The sequence below is a fragment of the Emydura macquarii genome, unplaced genomic scaffold (assembly GCF_026122565.2).
Source record: "Emydura macquarii macquarii isolate MOO-44397 ecotype Brisbane River unplaced genomic scaffold, CSIRO-AGI_Emac_v2 contig_2897, whole genome shotgun sequence".
Lineage (NCBI taxonomy): Eukaryota > Metazoa > Chordata > Testudines > Chelidae > Emydura > Emydura macquarii.
This window is the reverse complement of record NW_027133034.1, coordinates 28,858,615-28,885,928: the sequence shown is the minus strand read 5'-3', so window position 1 is coordinate 28,885,928 and position 27,314 is coordinate 28,858,615. Positions and strand designations below refer to the sequence as shown.

General features: G+C 40.3%; 1 protein-coding gene across 1 annotated transcript in view; it reads right to left on the bottom strand.

Moving 5' to 3' along the window:
• The window catches only part of TMEM232 (transmembrane protein 232), a 109,896-nt gene that overhangs the window by 46,787 nt on the left and 35,795 nt on the right, over positions 1-27,314 (bottom strand). Inside the window, exons 7-10 of the mRNA XM_067568937.1 lie at positions 26,836-27,014; positions 17,948-18,071; positions 17,319-17,544; positions 4,298-4,476 (exon numbers count right to left, since the gene is read on the bottom strand). Coding sequence (XP_067425038.1) covers positions 4,298-4,476; positions 17,319-17,544; positions 17,948-18,071; positions 26,836-27,014 — 708 coding nt within the window. The remainder of the gene's footprint in view (positions 1-4,297; positions 4,477-17,318; positions 17,545-17,947; positions 18,072-26,835; positions 27,015-27,314) is intronic.

Here is a 27,314-nt window from a genome sequence, read left to right as displayed (position 1 = left end):
GGTGCATGGTTGGTAATCACGGTAAAGGGGCTGCCTAGGAGATAATACCTTAGGGCCTCCAGCGCCAACTTCACAGCCAACGCCTCTTTTTCGATGGTCGCATACCTTTGTTCTTGGGGAAACAGCTTGCGACTAATATGTAGGCTGAGGTGTTCTTCCCTGTCAAAGTTCTGGGCGAGCATGGCCCGCAGTCCGACAGCCGAGTCATCGGACTGCACCATGAAGGGGAAGTTAAAATCAGGACTGTACAAGACCGGCTCATGGCATAATGCATCTTTGAGGTAGGTAAATGCCCTGTTGCTGTCTGGGGTCCACCAGATGCAGAGCAGTTGATCCTTTCTTAGGAGGTCCATGAGTGGCACGGCAAGGGTGGCAAAGTTGGGGACAAACCGTTGGTAGTAGCCGACCAAGCCCAGAAACTGCCACACCTGCTCCTTGGTGGTTGGTCAGGGGTACTCTTGCAGGGCTTGTACCTTCCCAATCAGGGGTCACAGGATTCCCCGACCCAAAGTGTATCCAAGGTAGGTGGTTTCCTGCCACCCTATATGACATTTTCGGGGATTGGTGATTAGCCCCACATCCCACAGAGTTCTCAGAACTGCTGCCACCTGATTCAGATGGTCATTCCAGTGGCAGCTGTATACCACAATGCCGTCCAAGTACACTGTGGGATAGTTCATGTGTGGCCCTAGGAGTTGGTCCATCAGTCTCTGGAACATTACCAGTGCCCCATGTATTTCGAAGGGCATTCGTTCAAACTGGTATAGCCCACTGGGGGTTGCAAACGCGGTCTTTTCCTTGGAGCTGGCTTCAGGGGGGATTTGCCAGTACCCCTTGGTGAGGTCGAGTGTTGTAAAATAATGAGCCTCACCGAGTTGATCGAGCAACTCATCGATGCATGACATGGGGTAGGCATCAAACCTGGATATGATGTTAATCTGCCAGAAGTCTATATAAAATCGGCGCAACCCATCGAGTTTTGGCACCAACACAATGGGCGGTGCCACCCACTGGTCGAGGGCTCTATCACCCTAGCCTCAGCATAACTTGGACCTCTTCCTCCACAGCAGCCTGCAGGTGGCAGGGGGGTGATCTTGTGCCAGTGCGTACCACCTCGCCGGGGCAAGTCTCAATGGTGTGGTATACCTGGGTAGTCCTCCCGGGGGTCCCAGTAAAAGTCATGGTGAATGATTCCAACAGGTGTTTTGCTTGTTGCCTCTGGGTCCCAGATAGGTCAACCCCCATCTGGGGTTCGCCGGGGTCTTCTTTGCCGGGGATCTGTGGGCCCAGGTCCAGGTCTGGGGGGCGAGGGTTGATGAGTAGACCTGCCCGCTCATGCCAAGGTTTCAACAGGTTGATATGATAGGTTTGCTTCTTCTTCCGCCGGTCTGGTTGTCGGACCTCGTAATTGTCAGACCTCAGAATGAGGGTCTGGCCACACCCCGAGTCGACCAGGGCCTCCAGGGGCCTTCCCGCTATGCCGACGGTGATCATGGCTTTCGGAGTAGTCAGGCCCCGGGCTCGTCCTTCCCCAGCGTAGACCAGGCCAAAGGGGCATTCAATTGTCGGGTGCTGGCGTCGCAGGAGTTCCATCTGGATGCATGGAACACATGGCTCCACGCTCTCCGGGGTCTCCTGGGGCTGGTCCTCCCAGTCGGGGTTTGGCGCTCCGGGGGGTCCACGGACTGTCCGGACTTGGAGCTGGCTGCGTCCTGGCTGCTGGGTCTGGCAGGGTCGGCTAACCCACAATGATGAGTGTGGGGCTGACCCGCCAGGGTTTGTCTGCCTGGCCGCTCTGGGCAGCAAGGCACCCAGCTGCTGCATATGCTGCTGCTGCAGCTCCTGCTGCTGGGCCCCCAGGTCCTGGATCAGTTGCTGCTGTTGGGCACCCAGCGCTTGTAGCAGCTGTTGGTGGTGGTGGTCGGTCCACCACTTCAGGAGCTTGCCGAGATCCATGGTCCAATACGCCACCAGCGTCTGGCTACCAATGGATCGTCTAAGTGGGCAGTCCCCTTTCGTCAGGGGGTAGCTGCCTGCATTCTCCACAATGTGTAGGCTGGTGGCATGGTCCAGCCAGAGGTATCGTGACCCTTCTTCGGGCACGGGCTCCAAGGAGGCCACAGTGCCCTGCTACAGCCATTCAAACTAATGAGATTAGAAATTATTTTGTAATCTGGTTCACTGAAACTAAGGTAGAGAAGGAGGCCAAATTTACCTTTTTGATCTCTATTCGTGCTGAGGTGCTAGTCAGCTTCAAACCCATGCCATAGCCTTGATGCCATGGAGAGTGCTGTGTGAATGTGTACCTGCAGCAGCTGAATGGAAGTGCTCTGTAGCTTTTGCTGAGACAACACTCTCAGAGCAATGGGGGAAGCATGCTGCTGAATAATGCTCCTTATTCCTGCTGGTGAAAGGTATATTATATACTCCCTCCCACACACCACTACTTCCTCCCAGCACCTGCTGCTAGATGCTAGCATGCATGTGAAGTGGGAGGGGCCCTGGCCATGCCTCAAGCCCGGTTTGTCATTCTTCTTATCATTGTGGATTGCTGCTGGGTGTGAGACTAGCTACCCTCAGTATTCAAGGAGTGCTAGTCTGAACATCCTCTCCCCTTTCTTCCCCCCATATGCACTTGTGCAGGACAAGGTAAAGAGCATGCCTTAATTCTGTTGGGCAAAGGCAAATGTCCAAGAATATCTAGGGACAAATCCCCCTGTGTTCTCTAGACTATCAAAGATTTCAATACTTAATCTCCTAGGCCTATTTCCATCTCAGTTAAATAAATCAGACTTTCTTATCTAATTTCCTAAACTAATAGGATTGGGCAGAGAATTTAATACATAATTTAACTTTCTGCAGGCACCGTTTTCAGCAAATTTATCTTCCTTAGCTGTCTTAACTGTAACGTATCCCATTTCTGTAATTATGTTTCTATTTTATGAAGAATGGAGTCTACATTCAAAGAACTCATCCTCTAAAACACACTTGGAAAAAATAATTGCCAAATTCTTAAGTTCTAGTGATGTTACCCTTTTATTCACTTCTATTCTATGGAGAAATGTGGCTGGCTAGACCCACTAGATATTGACAGACTTTGTTTTCAGTTTAATTTTCTGCTCTGAGATATATCTGATAGTTTAAGAAGTTACAGAATGAAAGCATTTGTTTTCATTAAGTTCAATAAAATATCAACATCGGCATATAGGAGAGATTTTTGCTCCTTGAATCCTGTCAGGTTCCCTGATTCCCTTCTTTCATTAACTCTAAAAAGCTACTTTCAAAGGTTCAGTGGACAGAGTTAACAATGCCTATAGGAGGTAACGCTGCCCGGTACCACTTGAAATGTTACACAACTCAGATATTGTCTAGTAAACATGGATGTCTGGGATTAAAAAAAGTACAGTCTTGTGATAAAAGCATTTGATTGGGACTCATGGTCCTGGGTTCAATTCCTGACCCTCCCACAGACCATCCTGTGTGACCTTGGGCAAGTCACTTTATGTCTCGGTATCTCTGTTCCACATCTGTAAAATGGGGATACTTCTCCCTTTCTCCCACCCTTTGTTTCTCTTGCCTACTTGATGTGCAAACTCTTTGAGGTAGGGACTGTCTCTTATTATATGTTTGTATGGTACCTAGCACAATGGGGTCCTGATCTCAACGCAGGCCTCTAGGCAATACTGTAATTCACATAATAAATAATCCTGCACTATTGAAGTCAATGACAGTTTTAACACTGATTGCCATGGGAGCTGGATTGTTTCTTAGAAAACACAGTGATTCTTTTTAGTCTTTTGTTTTCATCTGAACAAAAGCTAGCATAGCAGTCTCTTATTCCTGTATAACATCAGGCATCATCAATATCGGCAGGACAGTAAAAGTAATAATAGTTAACTGCTGACCTGTAAACCAGAAAGAGAAACTGATTCACTATTTTAGGTGTATTTGAATAACATGAAGGCTATATAAAAACCTCAATTGAAATATTATGGGATTTCGAAGCCAAAGTATATTCTTTGCTGTATCTTAACTTAAAATAAGTCAATTTTACCTAAACAATAACCCTTAAAACTGATTTTGAATTAAAGTACCTCCACGTGTGACAAATATCAAAGTAGGCTGTGGGGACCAATACCACAAACCAATGCACCTGCCACTAGTCATGGCTCAGAGAGTGTTTCTTTAATTAAAAGCACTCTCATTTTTTCACTCTAAAAATAAATGTTCAGATTATTTTACATTGGTGAACCTGCTGGAGTGATGGTATATTTCAGTTACTCGATTTTATACATACCTCAGCTACTCTTACAGCTTCCAGAACTCGACTGTCCTTTTCATTGTTCTTTTGTTTCTGTAAAGCTTTCCACACTATATTCCTTAAGCCTTCTCGACTCACATCCCCACAGAGATCATTGCACATCACAACCAGATTGTAAACAACACCATAGCGAATAACCCAGAATAGTTCTTCACCTGCAAATAATTATATTTTAGTCTGTGGTACATGTAACAATTTTGGTATCAGATTAATATATTTTAGGAAGAGACAAAGAAACAAAAACCCTTTATTAAATGCAGAGTTAATATAATACAGCAAAGTATGCTTTAGGTTTTTGGTGGGAAGTGTTGCACAGAGGTTGGATTAGTGAATTCAGACATCCTACTGGGGATACTTAATTTTGAAACAGAATAATCAAATCTCTTAGGTTGTGGATTTTGTTGACATATGCTACTATATAAGTGAGTGTGACCAAGAAAACTGTGTGTGTATACGGGTCTGGGAGAAGATGGGAAAATGGAGTGTGAGGGATTAGAAGAGTGTCAAGCTAAAATGCCTAAGCCTCTTAATGAAAATAAGTCTCCATTACACTATTCCAGACTTACAAAATGATTTGATCTCAGTACACTATTGTTTGGCTCTTTTGAAAAAATACAGCAGTTCCCTTCTCTGTTCAAAACAGAATGTGGAAGACTTCAGATAAGCATAAGAGCATTTAAGTTTCAAAAGAACCAAACAAGTTCAGTTACAGTGGTTGCCCTTAAAACCTTTCCAATGTTGTCTTAAATAACACTATTTCAGTAGTTGTAATGTGCCCTACTCTCCCTTATAATTAGTCTAAGGAACATTTCAATAATGAGGTAATGTTCTTTTGGTATCCAATAGCCTGGACCTGCAGTATGCTGAGTGCCTCCTGAAACGTGCTCGACAGCATGTTTAATTCCCTCTGAAGCCAACAAGAGCTCAGAAGGCTTAGCAACCTGCAGGAGGTGCTGAGCACCTTGCTGTATCAAGAGTTTAGACAGTTTTTTACAGAGGCCACTGTATTCATGGTGAACTTAATGAAGAAGAGGACTGGAGTATTTTTAAGGGATCCATGCACAAAATATTCAGAATTATAAATATTAAATATAAGATTTAGTTGCTATTGTTAGAATTTAGATTAATTTAGCATGAACTTTGGAACAACCCCAAACTATTATAATCTGTGTCTTACAAACATAAAATATGCATAGCTTGAAGCTATTGGAAATACAAGTATCATTCTTGACCTTTTGGACACTAGATCACAAAACATTTAGGTCTACCAACACACAAAATAAAGTTACAAGAATGAATGTATGTATATGTAAATAGCATTATTAAACCATTGAGTAGCTCCAGCAAACATTGTTTCCTGTTTTTTACAGTAATCGTTGGTTTTGAGCACTATTTCCCTTCACGTATACTTGTGATCAAGCACATTTCCCAAAAGCAAGCCATAAGTTGTTTGCAGTTTGAGGATTACCGATTGCTGGGGGACAGTTCTGTTACTGTCATGGAGATCTGCAATTTGAAGGCCAGCCTGAGAGAAATTAAAACTAGCACAAATGGTATGAACCTGATTTAAAAGATTCTGGTAACTGATAAGTCAGCATGAATAACAGTATGCACAAAACAGTGAGTCACTGTAACTAAGAACAGTACTTGGCCCAGAGACTTGAAACACAAAATGGAAGGGGCTGAGGTATGACTAATGCACTTCAAAAACAGTGAGGAGACACACTAATCCATATTGTCTGAATTCCTCAAGTCCAGTAAGACCTTACGTTGTTGCACTGAAGACCTTCAAAAGTGGACCTGAAACGAAAGATGTTGGGGTCATATAGTAGCCAGTGCCATGTAAAGAAAGTATTCACTGAATCTGTTCTTTCAACCAGGAATTATGAAGTGAAGGTGTAAATAATATTACATCAAAGTGAATATAAGATATACAGAAAACCAAAAACTATAGTCTGGCTGACAATTATAGGGAGAGAGCACAAAACAAACACTGGAAAATTAATTAGATGAGAAAGAGATCATGCAAACCATAAGAATGAATTAATGACACCTGCAAACAATCCAATTGTGTTTTGTTGAGAGTCTTTCATACAAACTATATCCCAAAATGCTTTACAGATTGTTGCCATGTTAAAATTAATAAATGAACACAGAGGCTTGAGGGAAATTAAGAAATATAGGCAATGGAAGAGGCAGTATGTGTGTTTACATAAGATTTTCAAACAGAGGGAATAGCATTGAGCAGAGAGATAGAGGAAGGTTGTTCCAGATGGCAGGAATTGTAGAGGAGGCTTGCTTGCCCATAGTAGGCAGATTGCATGAAGGAACAGACAGGAGGTCAAGTACAAGATTTAAAGATGGTGTGGAGCAGGAACTTGAAAACAAAAAGGTCGATGAAAAGGCTGGATCAACTTCATGGAAGCTTTTAAAATTAAGGAGATACATTTTTTAATGGAATCCTGAAATGAATGGGAGACAGTGGACTACTTGGCAGTTCTCTCCAAATTGATGGAGGCTACTCCATGAGAATATAAACTGTAGCTTTTGAACATGATTCAACAACATCTTTAAAAGTATCTATAAAAAAAAAAGCATAGATGAGAGGATGGGTTTGCCATAAGGGACAAAGTTCAGTAGTTTGGGTACATTGGCTATGGATTTATATACTGTAGCAAGGCGCTGTGACCTTCCTCGGAGCCTGGGCCCGAGGAAGGGTCGCTCTGCCCCCGCTGGACAGAACCAGGCCCTGCAGGCCAAGCCATCTGGAAGCAGAGGGGTGGAGCCAGGGCCAGGGTAGGAAGTATAAAAGGCAGGCCCAGCAGTTCAGTCAGGGGAGTCACTGGAGGCAGATGTATCTTCCCAGAGGCTGTGGCTTGACCCAGACCCTGTGGCTGTTTGGTGCAACTGCCCTGCCAACTGGAGCCTCCAAAGCCTGCCCGAATTGCCAGGCCCGAGTGACTGGAGTGGGCTGCTGGGCCCTAGTAGTTGGAAGCAGCTACCCAAGCCTGATGGGTGGGAGAAACCCCCTGAGGCCAGCCCTGACCTGGAGGAGCTGCCTGGCATGGAGGACCCACTAGTGTGGACTGAATCTTGTGGACCAGAAGAGCCCCTGGGGCCCTGTGACCTGGTGGGAGCTACCTTCTGCAGATGACCTGAGGAGTTTCTGGACCTGCCACCGGTCAATGGTGAGGGATTCACCAGACACCCACTCACTGCCTCCCCCAGTGACCTGGAGGGAGCTTCAGGTATCCAGGGATTGGGTGGGAGGAAGTAGCCCAGGGACAGACATAGCAAGTGGCTGAGTCAGGGGTGAAACCCCCGTCAGTGTGTTGCAGCTGGAGCCCTGCTGACTCAGTAGCAAACTGCTTTGCCACTGATAGGGCCCTGGGCTGGGATGCGGTGGAGTCGGGTGGGCCTGCGTCTCCCTCCCACCTTCCCTAACCACCCTGGGAGTGCTTGGGGTCCCTGGCCAGCAGTGTAGAAAACAAGGAAAGAAGAAGTGGGACTGCTAAACACTGAAGATGAAGTGGAGTTTAAAGATTATCTAGGCATGGCCCAACATCTAAACAAATACTTTACCTCAGTTTTAATGAGGCTAATGAAGAGTTTAAGAGTACTGGCAGGGTGGCTAATGGCAATGAGGATATGGTGGTAGAAATTACCACATCTGAGGTGGAAGTCAAACTCAAACATCTTAATGGGATTAAATCAGGGGGCCTGGATAATTTCCATCCTAGAATATTAAAGAAACTGGCACATGAAATTGCAAGCCAAATAGCAAGGATTTTAAATGACTCTGTAAATGTTAGGGTTGTGCCCTATGACTAGAGAATTGCTAATATAATTCCTATTTTTAAGAAAGGGAAAACATTATCCAGGAAACTACAGGCCTGTTATTTTAACCTCAATTGTATGCAAGGTCTTGGAACAAATTTTGAAAAAGTAATTAAAGACCTAGAGGCAAACAGTAATTGAAATAAAATACAACATGGCTCTACAAAAGGTAGATTGTGCCAGACCTACTTGATCTTCTTCTTTGAGAAGATAAGTGATATTTTAGACAAAGAAAATGCAGTAGATCTAATCTACCTTTAGACACAGTTACACATGGGAAATTATTAAATTGGAGCAGATGGGGATTAATATGAGAATTGAAAGGTGGATAAGGAACTGGTTAAAGGGGAGACCACAACCGATAATGCTGAAAGGTGAACTGTCAGGCTGGAGGGAGATGACCAGTGGAGTTCCACAGGGACTGGTCTTGGGGCCAATCTTATTTATCATTTTTATTACTGACCTTGGCACAAAAAGTGAGAGTTTGCTAATAAAATTTGCAGATGATAGGAGGTATTGCCATATGGAGGAAGACCAGAATATCATAAAAAGGTCTGGATGACCTTGTAAACTGGAATCATAGAAATAGGATGAAATTTAATACTGCAAAGTCATGCATCTCGTGACTAACAACACAAATTTATGCCATAAGCTGAGGACTTATCAGTTGGAAACAGAGGAGGAGAAATACCTCTGTGTATTGGTTGCTCACAGGATGATTGAGCTGCCAATATGATGTGGCTGTGAAAAAAGCTAATGCAGTCCTAGGATGCATCAGAGGGGATGTTTCCAGTAGAGACAGGGAGTACCATTATACAAGGCACTGGTGAGACCTCATCTGGAATATTGTGTGCAGTTCTGATCTCCCATGTTTAAGAGAGATGAATTCAAAGTGGAACAGGACAGGGCTACTCTGATCCTAGTAGGGCACGGGTCACTTGCAGTTTTAAAGTCATGTAAATGGTGAATTCTCTGTAAGTTGAAGTCTTTAAATCATGTTTTGAGGACTTCAGTAAGTCAGCCAGAGGTTAGGGGTCTATTTCAGAGGATTTGTGGCCTGCAATGTGCAGGAGGTCAAACTAGATGATCCCAATGATCCCTTCTGACCTTAAAGTCTATGAGTCTATGTATACCTTAAAGTTAATGGGAATATTCAAGGGGCAGAAGACTTCTTCGTTCCTCCTGCCCTCCAAATCAATTTGCAGGACTGGAGGATTAGATTATGAGCTCTTTGGGGCTGAGGTTGGGACTTCCTGAGTGCGTGCAAAGTGTTTGGCATACTCCGGGTGCTATCATAATGATAATAATTAATAGCAAAATACCATAGTAAAAATATGGCCATTGTGTAACATGCACTATCAACATATCTCACTTTTATAAAAGATAAGTGTTTTGCACAAACCATCTCTCTTTACATGCTCTAAATCTTTGTTCAATGAGGAACAATATATTACCAGCACAACAGAAGAACCATCAATCTGAATATAGTTTGCTCTAAAATCCAGAAGATAAATTACAAATAATAAAAACATCCAGCCAGCTGTACTCCAGCAAGTCACAATTCCTTTTTAAAAGCCATTGATGATTTAACAAGTGAGCCATATGGCTCTTCTCTTGTTGATTTAAACTCTGCTACAATCTTCCCAAAGAAGAATATTTGTGAGGAGAAACTATTGCACCCAAATGACACACAGCTAATGCAAAAATATATATATATATATATATATATATATATATATATATATATAAAGTTCTGCTTATAAAGACAGATGGCAGTATGTTAGAACTGTCATAAAAAGTGGACTGCAATCTAATAATCATGTCTAGACATTTGTTGGGAAACCTGACTGTTATAAAACTACTCATCCAGGTCCCCTGCAGCATCACAAGCACTCTTCTGTTTTGCTTTGGGTGACCTAGTGGCAGCTATCAAAAATGTTGCTTTAAATATATTGAAAGGAAATCTGGTCCTGACAGCTAACCAAGTGAATATTCGGCAAAAATGTATAAAGCCCTAGCAACAGAAGTCCCTAATAAGAAAGAAAGAAAGATCATTAGCCATTCAAGAGACCTGAAAAGAACCATTCTGAGTTTTCAGGTTATTCCATTTAGCTGGACTTTTAGTTTATTGTTAATTTAGCATGCACTGAAAACAAAAATGTCAGCAGTAATTCAGCAACAGCTGCATCACCCCAATGCAATTCAAACGCAAGAGTCAAGACAATTACTATATCAAGTAATTTTAAAATGAGACACATTTTTCCACACTCTGACCTCTGAGAAAGGCTGAGGTCTTAACCAGTGTTTATAAATTCTGCTACCTTCTGATATAGCATGGTACATAGGCAAAATGGCAATTGATTTTTCTCTTTGCCTTCCTGAAAGGCAGCAGTACTAGCTTCAGCAGGTGTTAACTTTGTCTGTCACTTAAAACTTTCTAGAGGTACTTTTACTTAAACATTACAGAAAAAAAATCTTAATATGCAATTAGAAAAAGAAATGGAATGGTTCAGGAGATTAGGCAACAGGGAGTGAAGCAGGAGCTGTGGATTTTATCCTGGCTCAGGAACTAACTCACTGTATGATCTTAGGTGAGTTAATTACAGTGAAATGCACCTCTGTATAGAGGAACAGCACAGGCCTACTTAAACTCCCCAAACAGCACTTCTGAAAATCAGGCCACTTTTTTAGGCACTTAAATATGGATTTGGAAGCCTAACTTTACGCACCCAATTTTTAACAACTTGGCAACAGTTTACACTATCAAATGGCCTGTAATCTCCACTCCACCCTGCAGAGATCAATCCATATATATCAGAAACTGACCTGATGTGTTCTATACTTTGCTGGTTAAATATAAGTTTTTGTTAAATTCTATCCTAACCCCCCTACAACTATATATTGCCTATCCTGAATGTAAACTTTTGGGGCAGGGATTTTGTCTTCCCACACTTCCATAAAGCACCTAGCAGAGTACTGACACTACCTAATTATATACAACAATAAATAGTTTTAGCAAATGTTTGAACTGTACAGGAAAGATAGCAAAGAGCTGTGATATAGGCAGTGAAACTCAATGTTGCAACACTGAGATCAATATTTTCCTAGATTAATTGTTTAATTCTGACACCATTCCTGAAAGGAAAAATGCAGCCATATGGATTTTAAGGGCAGCTGCATTTTATAGACTACATACTTCTTAAGTATAAAAAAATTCTCCTGGAATTGCCACTTTCCAAACAAATTATTTCACAAACTGATCCACAAACAAAATTTTGTTGTGGTGGGGTGAGCATGCTAGGCACTCAAGAGCAGACAAGTGACTGGGTTGGCCCACTTCCTATTTTTCTCTATGTATTTTGATTCGGTTGATCTGTTTCTTCATTTGTGGACACCTGTGATTTGCGAGGAAGACAAGTTGGCTCAGAAGACTATTTATAATTGGGCAGTTGAACTCAAGTCCAAGATTTATGACTGAATTCATATACCTGTCCTCACACAATCAGCAGTTAAGAATATTTATAAAACAGGCATGTGCTGGCTAAACCAAATTACATACCGCTGGACTGACTGCAAACCTTAGTTGGAATTGAGAAGTTTGAAATGATGCCCATATAAATTTCAGTACTTAGTCTCAGAACAACAGAGTAGTAACATACATTTTCTGGCTATAAGCGTTACTAGCTGTTCCAATGAAATCTTCTAGGCGGCTGCCAAAAGTAAGGCCAAGGAACATACTGGGAACATGGAAAAAGGAGGAACAGAGCCCACTTGACTCCATCTTTGTTGGGTATCTTGGCAGTCTCATTCAGTGGGTCCTTCCTGGACAGAGTGGTTTGAGACCAGGCCATGAGCAGTATGAGATATAGGAGACAACTGCATGCATAGTGTGGGAGCAGACTATGCAAGCCACATTCATTAGAATGGCAACAGAGTGCCCCAGCTGGAGGGAGAGATTGCTTAGCAGAGGTCTTGCTGCTTCTGAAGGATGAAGCAGGAGAGAGGAGGAGACAAGAGAAGAGTTCCAACATAACTTAGTAGAAGACTGGCTAGCTACGACTTGAAGAAGGGAGGCGATAAAGAGACAGCTGCTGCAATGAAGCCAGTGTGTTGAGGCATCCTTTTACCTTACACAAGCTCAGAATTGGGCTTGAAAAGAGCTGCCGCCTTGATGGTAACCAGTTGTGGGATTTCCCAGAAGCATAAGGAATACTGGACTGGATATAGAAAGAGACTTATCACTGACTTAAATAGGAATTTGTCCAAGTAAGACTTAAATGAAAACTGAGTAAGGGTTTCAGAATTTGGCCTTCGATCAGAGATTCTCATATTGCAGATCACAACCCAACAGGTTTCAAGGGAGTTGATATCACCCTCACTTTCAAGATTCCTGTATATGTAATGTTTTTCTTAAAATACAAGTAGCCTGTATATACAGTAATAAGTTTCTGTATCAAACTGTTCTAGGGTTATTTTATGTGTATTAACATGAGATGTGTGTTTTTTAGCTTGTCTTGTCTCATCACTGCTGTGTGTATCTTGTCCTGGGGATCTGTCTTCTCTGAAGGAACACAGCAGTATGTTTTGAAGATTTACACTGGTTTAAGATACATTTTAATATTCTACCTTAATTTTGTATTAAAATGTGTGTATGTGTTACACACATTATAGTCCTAAAAATGCAAACTTTGCATTTAAAATATCAACCCATTTTATAACAAGAGAAGAAAAAAAAAAACTAATCACAATGTTTTCCGTTAAGTGTCCAATATTTTTATTGTAAAAAAAGTTTAGATTTGATTTTGCCATGCTTATTCCCCAATGTTAATTTCTTTTGGGGATAAAAAAGAGGTAGGAATGTGTAACTTTACAAAAGCTCTTCTCTTTTACCTTCAGAAATCAATGTGATACTTTTTCTCTGGTTTCTACATCTTCCCTTGATCATGATTTTAGCCTTTCAAGAGTCTCTGTATAAAGATCCTGGTGTAAATGCAGAGAATAGGCTCTTCACGCTAGAGTTTAATAACCACTTCACGAGAGCTCTGCAATTGTTGCTATGATTGATGAGGCTGTGATGATGGATGGGAGACCTGTCATCTTCAGTTATTTTGTGATCTACCAAAGGGTGTTCAAACCCAGATAACATTGCTCCATGCCAGCTCAGGAAAAATGTGAAATCTCAGCTTTTCAACTAAGTGGTTGGCCACAATGCTTGTCTTATGTTGGGAACTCTGACAGGCCTGGTATCTCAGTCCCATGGTAAACAATAAAACTACATATATACTGTACTTATATGGAGAGCCACAGGGTATCATCTCATCAGATCTAACTAGCTAAGCAGGGCCAGAGGTGGTCATTAGTTTGATAAGAGGCCTCTAGGGAAAAACCCAAAGCTGTTAGACATATCACTCTTTGCTCTGAATGAATACTGAAACAATGCCCTAGCATTGTCTGATTATTGGTAAGGTGCTATGGTGAGTAGTGTGTGTGTCGTTTTTGTTTTTGTTCTTTTTTGGAAGAGATGTAAAACTCTTATTCTAACATTGTATTAAGTCCATGGCACTTTTCTTAAGCATCTAATTATTAGCTTAGAGTCCATCTGCCTGTTTCCAGATAAATGGGTTTGGTCAACTAGTCCTCAGGTTTCTCAGTCCCTTAATGTCCATTTTTATGTATTTTTATTGTGGGAAGTGAGCACTACAGATGGATCAGTTGGTTCTTATCAAATAAAAAGTGGTTCAAACCACAACACTGTTCCTGAACTTTTTAAAATCTATCTACCTAGGCATCCTTATCATACCATTCACTGGCATATCTGAATGCTTTGAATGATTTGCTTAGTTAAACTAACTTAAACTTCTCCCCACTCATTCACCTAATCGGATATAGCTTTCCAAAAATCGAAACCTATAGTTTCCCACCAAATTGAATCCCAACACTGCATCGCATCTCCAGTCCAGACTAGTTACTCATGCCTTTCCAATGCAAGCCTTGACCCTGACTCCCCCCTCATTTTTTGATCTCCTGTGTCTTTGCGGAACTCAGACTGATTCCTAATTCCAAATCTCATCCAGCTCTGGGGCTTCCCTATCAGAGCTATAAAATGTACCCTGGAATGAAACATACATGGAAGTTCCTTAATGGTACCAGCACTGATTGGTGTTTCATGATGATACACCGCAACATACCAGAATGGCATTAGAGAGGCAGAGGTTTCCTCAACCCCATGTGTTCAATGTGTTTCTTATAGCCTCAAAAGGAAATCACTGTTTTTTTTTTTGTTTTTGTTTTTTTAAACAGTAGTTTTATGTATTCAGTTCAGATGTGCTGTTAAGAAGTTGATATTTATAACGTTTTCTTGAAGCCTGACAAGTAGAGGTCATGAAGCTTTTTAGAATGTCTCCAAAATGAAAAATACATATATTTGGCTTTATTTTTTATGACAGATGTCACTGACTTTGCTATGTGGGAAGATCATTTAGGATGCATAGGACTATTAGAGAAATACTGTGGTTAATAATAGACTTTTTGTGTAATGCATTTTTTCCTTAAGCATATCTGACAGAAAGAAAAGGAGGATGGATCCTGAAACCCATGACAGAAGGAGTTATAAGACTACTGCCTTTCCTAGGAGGAGATACAAAAAGAGACATACAAAACCTTTTGATGCATCTTAGCAGTGAGCTATGCAAGTAATTTATAAACAGGGTTAAAAAGACAGAGATGATCATTTACCTGCAATAAATGCACATATGTATACTGTACATAAGGTATTAATGGAGTAGTACAGTAGTGACAGAAAAGTGGTGATAGGAGGAATGAAGGAGATTAATTTTCATTTTGAAACTACTGAAGAGTTGAAAATTAATTAAAATGTATACACATTCAGTTTTCATTGGCATCTGTCATGGACATAGTATTCTCTGGGTAGTTAAAATGTTATCTGACTAAGTGCACATTCAGAAGAACTACTAAGAAGCATCTGATAAGATAAAAAGCATGTTTTCAAGCAATAATCATGCAAAGAGGTGTCAGTGTAATACTTAAATATGATTTTTGGTCCATGAATAAAATATTGTGCAGTGCTATCCCTTAAATAAGTTTCATTCTGTATTTTTCTATACAACTGTACTTTATTTCCTTGAAAAGCATGTAAATACTCTAATTTACCATATGTACTAAGCTAAAAACTAAAGTATTTAGCGCAAATATGTGCACATATTTGCGCTATATGCAACAATGCTTCCATGACAGTGTGTGCAAGTCCTCCATTTGCAGGCACTGCTCCTGCAATTGCACATTCCAAGGCTAATTAGGTGACTGGCCATTTCTATCTTTAACCAGTTTGCACGTAACTATAGTATAACTGTGTATGCAAACATGGTATTTGCAAACACAGTCATGTGCAATCATTTGTGTGCACATGAGTCAAATGTGTCAAGATGTTTAGATGTCCAGATTATAAAACCCATCTTAGTAGAAAGAGAGGTTTTACTATATTTTAATCTTTTCTGCACTTTGTACCATGTTTTCAGTGAAAATAAATTAAAGGTGTTAAAGAATTTTGGCCATTTCTTACCAATGGTAATTTTGAGAGTTTACACAGAACAATAGGCGCTTCTGTTTCTAATTTCTCATTCATTATTCATTTAATTTCTTGATCACAGTTTATGAGAATAAATAAATGGCTCTTTTATATGGAGCACTTTTCATCAGTAGATCTCCAAGCACTTGCGGAGGTCAGTATTATTACCCATGTTTTACAGATGGGGAAACTGAGGCAAGGGAATTGAAGTAACTTGCCCAAGGTCATGCAGCAGGCCATTGGAAGAGCTGGGAATAGAACTGTACACTGCATTCTGTAATTGTCAGTGTAGTTACACTGACATTACAGTGCAGTTGTGCTTTGCTTTTGCTCTTTGATAACTACCTGTAATTACCACGTATTCATTTAAAAATACATGACTCAGAATAATTACAATGTAAATACAATATAGTTAATACACCTGGATTTTTATATTACCTATATTAAGAACATAGTAGGGCTAATAATTAAATCAATCATGTGATTAACTGCCTCTATTAGTTAGTTGTAATTGCAATCTATAAAGCAAAATTCTGGTGTAATTGCACTTTAATTACAAAGTAACTACACTGTAATAACAGTACCTTTATAACAAAATGTGACCAATTTTTTTTCTTATATCATTTCTAGTTCTGATGTGGAAAAACAAAATTTTATATTAGGACTGAATTTGGATAGGTTCTGTTGATGTACTAAACAATTGGGATGCAGTATGGGCCTGATTCAATATCTATTGGAGTCCATTTGCTTCAATAGGTACTAGATAAAGCCTTTTGTGCAAAAGTTTGGTTCTGGAATAAACAGTAACTGGAGTATCTTTAGCTAAATTAAGCAGCAAGTAATAAATGAAGCAAGATCTTTGTTCTTGTGCAACTCAACCCATCCTTGAAAGTCTTGTATATCCTATTTTTAGAATATGGTAAATACTACTGGAGAAATAAAAATAAAACCAATCTCAAAACTGCTGCCACTATTCAGTATTTACTTTCTGATTGCTACATTAAAATTGTACTTTAAAAGTAAAGCCAAATAATATCAATGCTAAATGCCTAAATCAAATGTTTTTGTAATTTATAAAAGTGACATATTGATTAGATAGTTTCAGAAAATTAACTGGAACCATAATAAATGTGCCAATTCTGAGAACTGATACTCATGGCAATAAAAATATACAAATAATATGACTCCTTGATGTTCCAAAGAACAACAGAATGTATTACTTTAATCATTCATATGTGTGGCATAAGTGCTTCTTATATTACAATCTATAAGAAAATCTAATCATCCAAATTGTAGTTTGGTAATGTAATCTTCTTCAGAATACAATCTGAAAATATAAAGTGGGTTAATAATTGCCATTAAAAACAAATGGGAATATTCAGAAGTTACCATGAAAATAAATTGATTAGAGAATTCACAAAACCTTTTGAAGCTTTGTAGCAAATTATCCTTAGATTTTTAGGGAAGTGAAGACACGCCACCAAACTGAGTTTTCTGTAGGTGAACTTTTTTCATGTGCCTACCATATGTGTAAAATTGGCAGGAATTGAGTTTATTTGCTTGTTTGGTACTTACAGTCATGTGGACCATGTGAAGGACTATATTGCAAAAGGTCAAAAAAACTTGCTCCACTTAATTCTTCTGGATGCTTAGGTGGTTTTGTACAATCACAGAATCCAAGAAAAGCTGTCTTTTGTAAATCTGAGGTAATACCACTTAAACAAATGTCTCTGAGCATAGTGGTATAAATGTAGCCTATTTCCCAGTGCCAGGATGATATATTTTTCATGCAGCTGTCTTCCTGTTAGTAGAAATATAAAACTTCCATCAAATGTCTAGAAAGTCTATGACAAAATCAAAGTTCTAACAAATGAACTGTATAATATACAATAGGAGCAGAGTCGTGTAGTATAATCTAATGTCATAGTTAGTCACGTTAATGCCCCAGAAGTGAGTGGGTAACATAGCAGAGGAAATAATCATTCTGCAGACATACATGGTGGTTAAACTATAAGAGAGTCACGCTTCCAGGTGTTTATTCTATTGAAATAATTGGTCTGCTTATTCTATTTCCATCTCAAAATACTAAGACCAACATAACTTTCAGTTTTAAATAGTAAAGAAAATAAATGCTTTGCTTTATCCAATTTAGCGTTTGCAACAAACACATTTTCCTGCTACATCTAAATTAGCACTGTTGTTACCTGCTTCTGAAGAGACATAGAGCTTGAAATAAAATCTCTCACTAGGTCCATTAAAACCTTCAAGCAGGACAAGTTTAATTTGGCAGCCTCTCCAAGGACCAACAAACCTAATACAGAATCCAACCTAGATATTTCAGGACAGAAAAAAACAAACTTTAATACAAAATAAAATAATAATGGATTTTTAAAATATAAAAACTATTGGCTAGCCAGAGGCAATTAGTGTCCTATTTTGCTAGAACCAATTAGTGTCAATAAACGCAGACATTTGTTGGAGCTAGTTAACATCAAAGCCTAGAGAACAAGTAAAAATATGCCACAGTTTTTATGGAGATTTATAGAATTAAATGTAAAGATCTGACAATACATGTGCATTGGAAAAGTTATCCAAACTTATCACATTTCTTTCTGGATCCACAGTAGAGGCAGATCATCTAGCTTTGTGCCTTAATGGTGTCTTAGTTCTATTACACCTTGACGTCATGCATGGATTCAGCATATTGGTACTGGTAACAAGTAGTTCACTGCTAGATCTCAAAAGTACTAGGTTTCTGCCCAAGTGATGGGGAACAAGTCATTAGATAATGGTTTATATCACTTTGTTTAATGGAAAAAATAAAATGTTTTCAGAGTCCTTGAAATTACTGTTAGCAAAGCTCTATTAGGATATCTAGTCCACTCCTTGCTAACCCATGCTGGCCCTACCAGTGATGCAGGAATTACAAAGGATAATGTTATCTGACAATGAATTCTATTGGAGGGAGGTTTCTAGTAAGATACAAGAAAGGAAATTATCAGGAAAGAAATGTACCATTTTGCTATTGGTGTTTGCCACAATTCTGTGACATATGGGCTATTCCCCTTCTGTTTGCAGTTTCTGGGGGCAGCTCAAAGTTGCAGCACAGCCCATGAAAGTCACGACCCCTTCTTTGGCCTGTTGCCAGATGATTCATTCCATAATTGTGTAAAAATGTGTAGAATATGATTAGTAACAATAACTTCAATGCTAACCAGTTAATTATACACAGTAGGCTACAGTCTACAAGCTTAACTATCAAAATTAAATTCCTTTGGCTAGGAAGCTATCTATGGAGGGTAGAATTGTGGGAGATGCTGCTTGCAGAAAGCAAATTATCAGGTAAGAAATTTACTATTCTGCAACTCAGTATCTGCAGCAATTATGATATGTATGGGAAGCAGCGAGCAGTGAATAGAGGCAGGGAGGGATAAAAAAAACAGAATGAGATCAAGAGATTCCCCCACCCTGAGTTAATTGTCCAAAATGGCAATGCTATTACTGGGTCACTGCCTGCAGCACCTTCCTGCCAAATAAGGCCTCTGCAGAGGACAGAAAGTTCACTTATGTGTTTATCCTTACTTGGGTTTTCCCATTCCTCTCTGATCACATCTTCAATGGATGGCTGTCTCAGGAGAGGATTTAAAAGGCTGGTATCCCTTTAGGCTTGTCCTCTAGCACTACTCAGGTTGGATCTGGATTGTGGATGCAACCCTTTTTCCCAGAGCCTGATTCTGAGAGGTCCTTTGCCTCAGAACAAGAGATGTTTTGAATTAGAAGATGAATACCTGCTAGGTTTTATTTTCATACACTTTTTTTTTCTTTTTGGATTTTTTTTTCGCATTTTTAGTCAACTTTTTAAGGGTTGCCATCCAGCTGTTGCTAGGGCATGGTCTTTTGCAGTTAGCTCAAGGAACTGTATAAAGCAATCTGGATACGTCTCTCTCAATGTCCTCCCTCTCAGAGTCGCACTCCCCGTGCCCAGGGCATAGCGTTTCATTGCCAGAGTTCCCTGATTCGATTTGGGAAAAAGGCAGCTGAGTGTGAGCTCTGTTTCTCTTCCTAGCAAACTTAGGGCCCACTTAGGACTTGAGGGGTACTTGAAGCCCCTTAAGGGTTTTTTCTTGGGTCTTGCTCTGTCCTGGGCCAGATGAAGTCCTCCTTATCATTGGCGTCTCTGAATCCCCACTCTGCTTTGTGTCTCCAGATCAGACCCTTCTGTTTTGGAGTCACAGCTTCTTGGGGAAAGGGGTGTGAACTCAACATTCCTGTTCCCCAGCAGTATTAGGATCTGTTGGCTGAGAACAGGCAGGGCACAATTTGCCCTCCGAAGAGTCTATAAAAGCTTCCTTGCAGATACAACATCACCTGGCTTTATTTTGGTGCTTGCAAGACAGCTCTGCCATGCCCGAAAAGGGGCAGAGGAGTCTGACCAGGAAGATGTTGCAGTGCTGGCTTTGGGTGGCTCAGACCACCCAACTACTCCATACCCAATCCAGGAGAAGGAGGAGAAAGGCTGTTCCCTGCTGTCTGAAAATACAGATAAAATAATAAGCTGGCAAAGAGAAGTGAACTGCCAGTTTGCTGGTGTGGAGGCAGAAGACCTGGCAGCAGGCCAGAGAAAGGGGTGTGGCTAGCATGGGCAGTGCTACAGCTCTGAACTACCTTCAGAAGTTGCACACAGGAGAAGAATTGCCCACATGTCTCAGAATTATGGGAGATGTTGAGCTGCATAAAATCAATATTTATGTCAAGTTTTATTTAGTATCTCCATTAAGTGATCTAAAAGAAGTAAATTTCAGTAAGGACTGATACAGAATACAAAGGTATCCACAGAAGTTAGTAACTTGGTCAGAAAAATAACAAAATGATTCATCTTGTAAAATGCAAGCAAATATATTGAAGGGAGAATAATCTGAAACACAGATATGCAAGGCAGAAACTTGGTCACTTTCAGCATTATAACTTTCCATAATATGATAGTGGACAGCAAATAGACCTGAGGTCCTGCCTAATCCTCTATGATTCTGCAATGCAATATGCAGCAAAAAAAGCTAGGTAAAATGTGAATTGCATACAGTCACGTCACATTATGGAGCAGAGAGGAAACAGATCCTTTCTACATGTTTTTGATACAAGTGCACATGGAATATTGCTTTCAGTTTTGGACACCTCACTCACTACAAAAGATATTCACAAACTGGTGGGAATTCAGAAAAGAATCACAAATGATTAGGGGCCTGAGGAACTGACTTTTGAGAGAGATTAAAAGACCTAAATATATATGTTCGGTACAGAGTGGCTGAGCAACATGTCCCCTATTCCACAGTAGGCTAAGCAACAGTAGGGGACAGTAGGACATGTCCTCTACTGTGTGACCTTGCAGGCAAGCTGTGTGCAAGATCACACCACATGAGTGATGCCATTTTTAAGAGTGCACCCCTTACCCACTTCCATATCCCTGATCCGTGTTTTCCTCCACCTCTAGCTGAAAGCTCCTTGGTACTGCATGTTCGACTGCTCGCTATGTAGCCACCATGCACCTGTCACCCACTGGCCATCGTTGCTACTGGGTATTACCCCGAAAATACACTATTGGTTCCACACTGCCTCGCACTCATTGTCCAGGGCTTTAGCAAAGCACCGCTCCCTCCCTATTTTCGTTGGTCAGAGTTCTTTCTCCACTCATTCCATTGTCCCAGATATTTTCTCTTTTGGCCACCTCGAACATTCTCCTTGGCCAGCTTCTGTGCTATTCCCTGTCAATCAAGACTATACCTGCTGTGATTGGGTGACATTGGGAAGACAGGCTGAGTGGCTGGAAGAGACCTTGCACACTCTTCAAAAGGGAGTCTCTGATTCAACATCAGACCAAACCACATCTGGTTTTGTCTCAGCACCGGACGGGGGACAAACCCTAGAACAGCAGGACTCTCCAGTTTAACACCTGATGAGTGGCCTGCCTACTTGACACCCTGGCAACAGCCAGATGGAAAACTAGGCCCAGTCCTGGCCTGCTACAATGGACCTGAATTCCTTCCCTGCATTGGCTGACCCTGAGTCTCAGCAAGAAACCCTCACCGGGGCCAAAAGAGTCAGATTTCTCTGAAGGAAACTTTGGCATGTAAGTACCTGTCTTTATCATTTATTATTATTGTTAGCAGATGTGAGCTAAGAGCACCTGCCTCCATCTCCCTGCCTTTTGCTGTTTCAAAATGCACCCACCAGCATGGTGCAGTCACAGTTTGTGCTCCTCCCCCTCTTCACCCACTCTCTTGCAGCAGATTCAAACAATGAAAGCATTAATCTGTGCAAAATTCAACAGTGCATTGAGACAATGCTTATGGGAAAAGAAATTCAGTTAGTTCTTGTAATTTACAGTAGATAAAACTGCACATCGCATGCCTGGTCAAGTCACAAACAATACTGCTCCCCGTTGATGTACAAATGCCCTGTAAAATGCATTCGAGCTGGCAATCATGCCAAGAACCCTCTCTTTTTTTCTCTGCACTTACTCCATGTTGAGTAGGCTAAGAAATTGCTTGGTTTTGTTTCGCACATTATAAAGAATAGTTGCATGCCCATGCCCCCGGTATAGCTTGCAAGCCCTGCCACTCTTACAGCTCTTCTGGGGGAACTATCCTGGTGAATAACTGCACAGCCTATCTTGCTGGTCTGCCCTTTGCCTTTTTGAATAGGACTGTTCTCAACCTCTCGTCACCTGCCTCAGACGAACATCACTGAGCATCAGTAGGATAGCCTAAAGGGGATGTAGAAAGTATTACTATCCTCCATGTAGACACAGCCTTAATCCCAAGATGGCATCAGCAGCAGATTTATTTAACCTCTTTATGTAGACCAGTCACTAGAGGAGAACAAAGACCTACACTCTCTTTTAGCATGGATTATTGCACTCTCCTAGTGCTGGCTATGCCATGTGTTCTAGAAAGCATTATTTAAAATATACTTTATGGAGATTTTAGAGATTATACTTTGGCCTGCATGATCTAAAACAGAAGTTCTCAAACTGGTTTGTAGACCTAAGATGGCCTGCTGAGTACTTGATGGTAACAGAGTGCTCATTTCCTCATGCTTTATGAGCAGCAGTAGAGTAAGCCAAGCAAGTCTCCAATAGTTGATGTTGCAACCATAAGAGGAGAGTAGAAAAGCCGATACCCACCCGCCGTTGAGGAGCCAGGAACTGCCAGCAGGACCAAAGATATCATTAGAACCAGTACTAAGAGAAGAGGTGCTGAAGACCACACTATTAAATATATATACAAATTCACCAAGTCCTATAGGTGCCATAGAGATGGTATAGGATCATGACTGGGAGGGGATGTGCTAAACAACATAATCACTCTCTTAAGAAGTGGTCTCCATTATGAAATTGGTTGAGAATCTCTGCTCTAAAATTCAATGGATTGTTTCTGCTATGCAAACACTTAAAATTCTGTATTAATTTACAGTAATTCTTAAAAACTTAAGACCAAAATTAACACAGGAGAGCTGTTTTGGTTCGAATAACGCTCATATTAAAAGCAAACTTTACCACAGCAGTAGCTGTAAAACAAATGTAAGCTATTATACTTGACAGAAAAAAAAAAAAAGCAACAAGTCAGGCTCAACCACTTTCCTTAAGGAACTAGTGCTTACTAAAAGACAGTAAAGCCAAAAATGAAAAACAGCCAAAGCATGGAGTGAAATAGTTATATTTGTGAAGCATTTTTTTTTCACTTATTTAACAAAACTCATTCTATTTTATTGCTGCCTCTAGTGGAACTGGCTGACACATTAAAAAAATGCTGTTTGTTATTCTGCTTCCCCTGCAACACTGTGGCAAAAAGGGCTAATACAACCCAGGGATGTATAAATAGTGGCATCTCAAGTAGGAGTAAAGAGGTTATTTTACCTCTGATTTTGGCACTGGTGCAACCACTGCTGGAATACTGTGTCCAGTTCTAGTGTCTGACAATTTAAGAAGAATGTTAACAAATTGCAGAGGGTTAATAAATTGCAGAGAAGAGTCACAAGAAGGATTAAAGGATTGGAAAACATGCCTTACAGTAATAGCCTCAAGCAGCTTAATGTATTTAGTTTACCGAAGAGCAGGAGTTAAGAGGTAACTTGATTATAGTCCATAAGTATCCACATGAGGAAAAAATATTAGATAATGAGCTCTTCAGTCTTGCAGAGAAAGGTATAACAAGATCCAATTGTTAGAAGTTGAAGGTAGACAAATTCAGACTGGAAATAAGGTGTAATATTTTAACAGTGAGGGTAATTAGTCACTGGAACAATGCACCAAGAGTAATGGTGGAGTCTCCATCACTCACAATGTTTAAATCAAGATTGGATGCTTTTCGAAAAAAATATGTTCTAGGAATTATTTTGGGGAAATTCTATGGCCTATGTTATATAGAAGGTCAGACTAGATGCTCACAGTGATCCCTTGCAGCCTTGGAATCTATAACCATTTGTCTGTCCTTAGACTATATGGACTGCTCTTTCTTGAAAATCTAGACAGTGCCTAACCCTCGTCCATATAGGGCACTACCATGAACAAATAATAAATAACAGAAAGAAATAGCAGTGAAGTCTCCTAAGGGTGAAATTTACCCTTCAGAGGTCATGTACAAAGACTGAATAAACGGCTAATAGATTCAATTTTAGAAACAATAAATTTGGCCTGTTTTTATTATTGGCTTTAAAAGGAGTAATTTATAACATGAGACATAAATGCTCTGTAGTTCTGTAGCACTATACACTCATACTTTTATGCTGATGCTACACATCTTTGGAAATTACTATTTTTAGGTGATTCTTATGCACTTCACTGGCATGTATTACAGTGTGTTAATCTATTATATTGCATTGCATCTGCCAGGTCTAGCAATAAAAAGAACCAAAAAGTTCCATAGAGACAAGATGCTCTAAACACAGAGGGCTCTGTGGAGCTGCAGTTAAAACGCTTTTCCACCCCATAACACAGTCTTGGGGTCGGGCAAGGGCTGGTTCAGTCTTTGTGCAGGTTAAAGCAACACAGAGCTATTTCTAACTTACTGGGCAGGAATCATTCCTGGGGACTGCTCTGTTGACCTAGGACAGCTGGAGCAACACAAAGGGGACTTGGGCTGGGCCAAAGATCTGGCCCAACTTTTTACTGAGTCTTAGCAGCTTTATCAGTACTTGTTATCAACACTCTGTGTACTAGGTAGCATATTAGACTGAAGTTGTGCCACCTGATCTATGCAGCAGAGTTGCACTGAATCTGGTGACTTGCTGGACCCTATGAGGGAGATTTTAACTAATTACTAAATCAGCTGGTAACCTTTGGTTTTATTGAAATACTAAAAATCACCCCAAATAAAAATCCAATGCATGTTGTTAACTTGCACTGCAGACAAAGAGTGCCATTCCTGCAGGGCTTAGGTGTTCCCCAAGAACAAGGAGCATGCAGTGGCATGAGACTTTGAAGCACTGCCTTGGGGGCGTAGGAGAAGGCTTGCAAGAAGAAGTAATTGCAATTTAGGTAGCCTCAGCTCTACTGCTGTACTATATAGAGATGCCTGACAGCTGCCTTCCTCTATGGCTTAGGTGCTCTGGTTGGCCACCTTCAGCTCTTATTCCCCATTACATCTGAGAAAAGGTAATTATGAAGGCCTTTTTCAGTCTTGGTGCTGTCCTCTATGTTAGAGAGATCTTGCTATCTTCCTCCCAGAGTGCTCAGGAAAGCCACTGACCTTTACCTTGCAGTGAAAGCAAAGTGATACAGAAATTTGGAAATTAGTGACAAAATGGTAGATGGGAAAGATGAGGAGCTAGAAGTGGAAAAATAATTTTTGTGGACTTATACTGTGCACAGATTTGTGTATCACATTGACAAAAAGGTAAATTATGTGGCCATTTGCTTTGCAGCATCATTACATTATATACAAAGTCTAACTATTGTGTAGAGATGGGCTCGTGCCCAGACCCTACATCTGCAAATCCACATGCCTGCTGTTTGAGTCCATTTTTATAATGGAGTAATGTAGACTGAAAAGTGAAGACCCCATCAGGCACTTGGAGAGAATGAGAGAAACTATAAAAATTGCTACCTTGTAAGCAGAGGGAGGAAAAGATGAGGACAAGGGCCACCCCTGTAGTCCCCATCTTGCTTTGAGGATGCAGAACTTCACATCCTGTTGTCAGGGAGCTGGATTATAGCCTGAGTTCCCCTTCCTCAGTCAGACTCTATGTTTAGGTAAAACCTTTCTTTCTTCTGTTTCTTCTGTTATAACTATGTACTAAGGCTCAGGAACAAAGCAAATGAAATCATCATGCTTGTTGAGAGGTTTCTGTTATATTCACTGTCCCATTTCAGTGGAGTTTATGCAGCTATACCAAAATCTTGTGATGGAACATTCCCAATCTTTTGGGAAGCGTAAATCTGGTTTTCAAGCCAATCTCCTATTACGTTTTTCACTAGATTTTTTTTTTTTTTTTGTTATGAATGAGCACATGCCTTGAATCACTTTTGCAGATGTTTCTATTTTTTTTTCTTCAAAATTTTTCTTAAAAATCACTTATTTCATACTGTAGCTCTGCTAAACATAGCCCAAGTTTAAAGCTTGACTTTGCCTGTTGATGCTTAAAGTACAGAAGCATTCAGGAAAACATTCCCATGCAAAATTAATTTTAATCATTCACGATTAGTTTTGGTTACACTTCACAAGTAAGGAATACAAAAAAAATTGAAGCTTGGTATATTTCCCTGAAGGATGGTACACTTCATTTCTGATGTTTAACTACTTGGAAAATTAAGGCAACTTAAAATGCTGGAATGAAGTTCCTATCAATAACTAATTTAATAAAGACAAACTGGCACAATATCTGTATGTGCTTCTAGCAAAAAAGGTAGGAACAATTTATTGATAAAATGAAGTAATGCAAAGTACATAAATTGCTTCTGCTTCTAGCAATCAGATTATAAATCTTTTTTCACAGGCAATTTAGGTGTGATTAATATTTAAGCACAAAGGTTATTTAACAATTAAGCATTAAGGTTGTTTCCATAAGAACTATATCACGTTTATAAGATTATCCTTACCAGTTTTTCTGCTGGAGCTCTTTCTTATAGAACAGAAGATGTTGGAGCACTTCATCTAGTCGAGAAGAGTTGTTGTGTACACAAACCCAAACAACAAGACTATGCCAAAGAAAGTGCTGAATCTTATTTTCTTTTTGTCCAAGTTTCAATTGAACTGATGGGTCAGAATCCAAGAAGGACTAAGGAAAAAATTAAGTGAAATTCATGGATAAGACCTCTTGAACAGAAAGTTAGTCTTTGGTTTTCTACACTTACTTGCCTTAGAATTTTACTCAGCACAATACTTGCTCAGCATTCTATTTTCATACAAGATACAACGCTACAAATACATCTAACATCTTTCACACAACATGACCAAAAAATCTCAGCATCCACTCAACAGAATAGGTATTAGTGTTGTTTCTCTGGGGCTTTTATGTATTATAAAGTTCTCATCACCCTAAGTTGTCTCTCCTGAAGTAATTAAAAGTAGTGGCCCT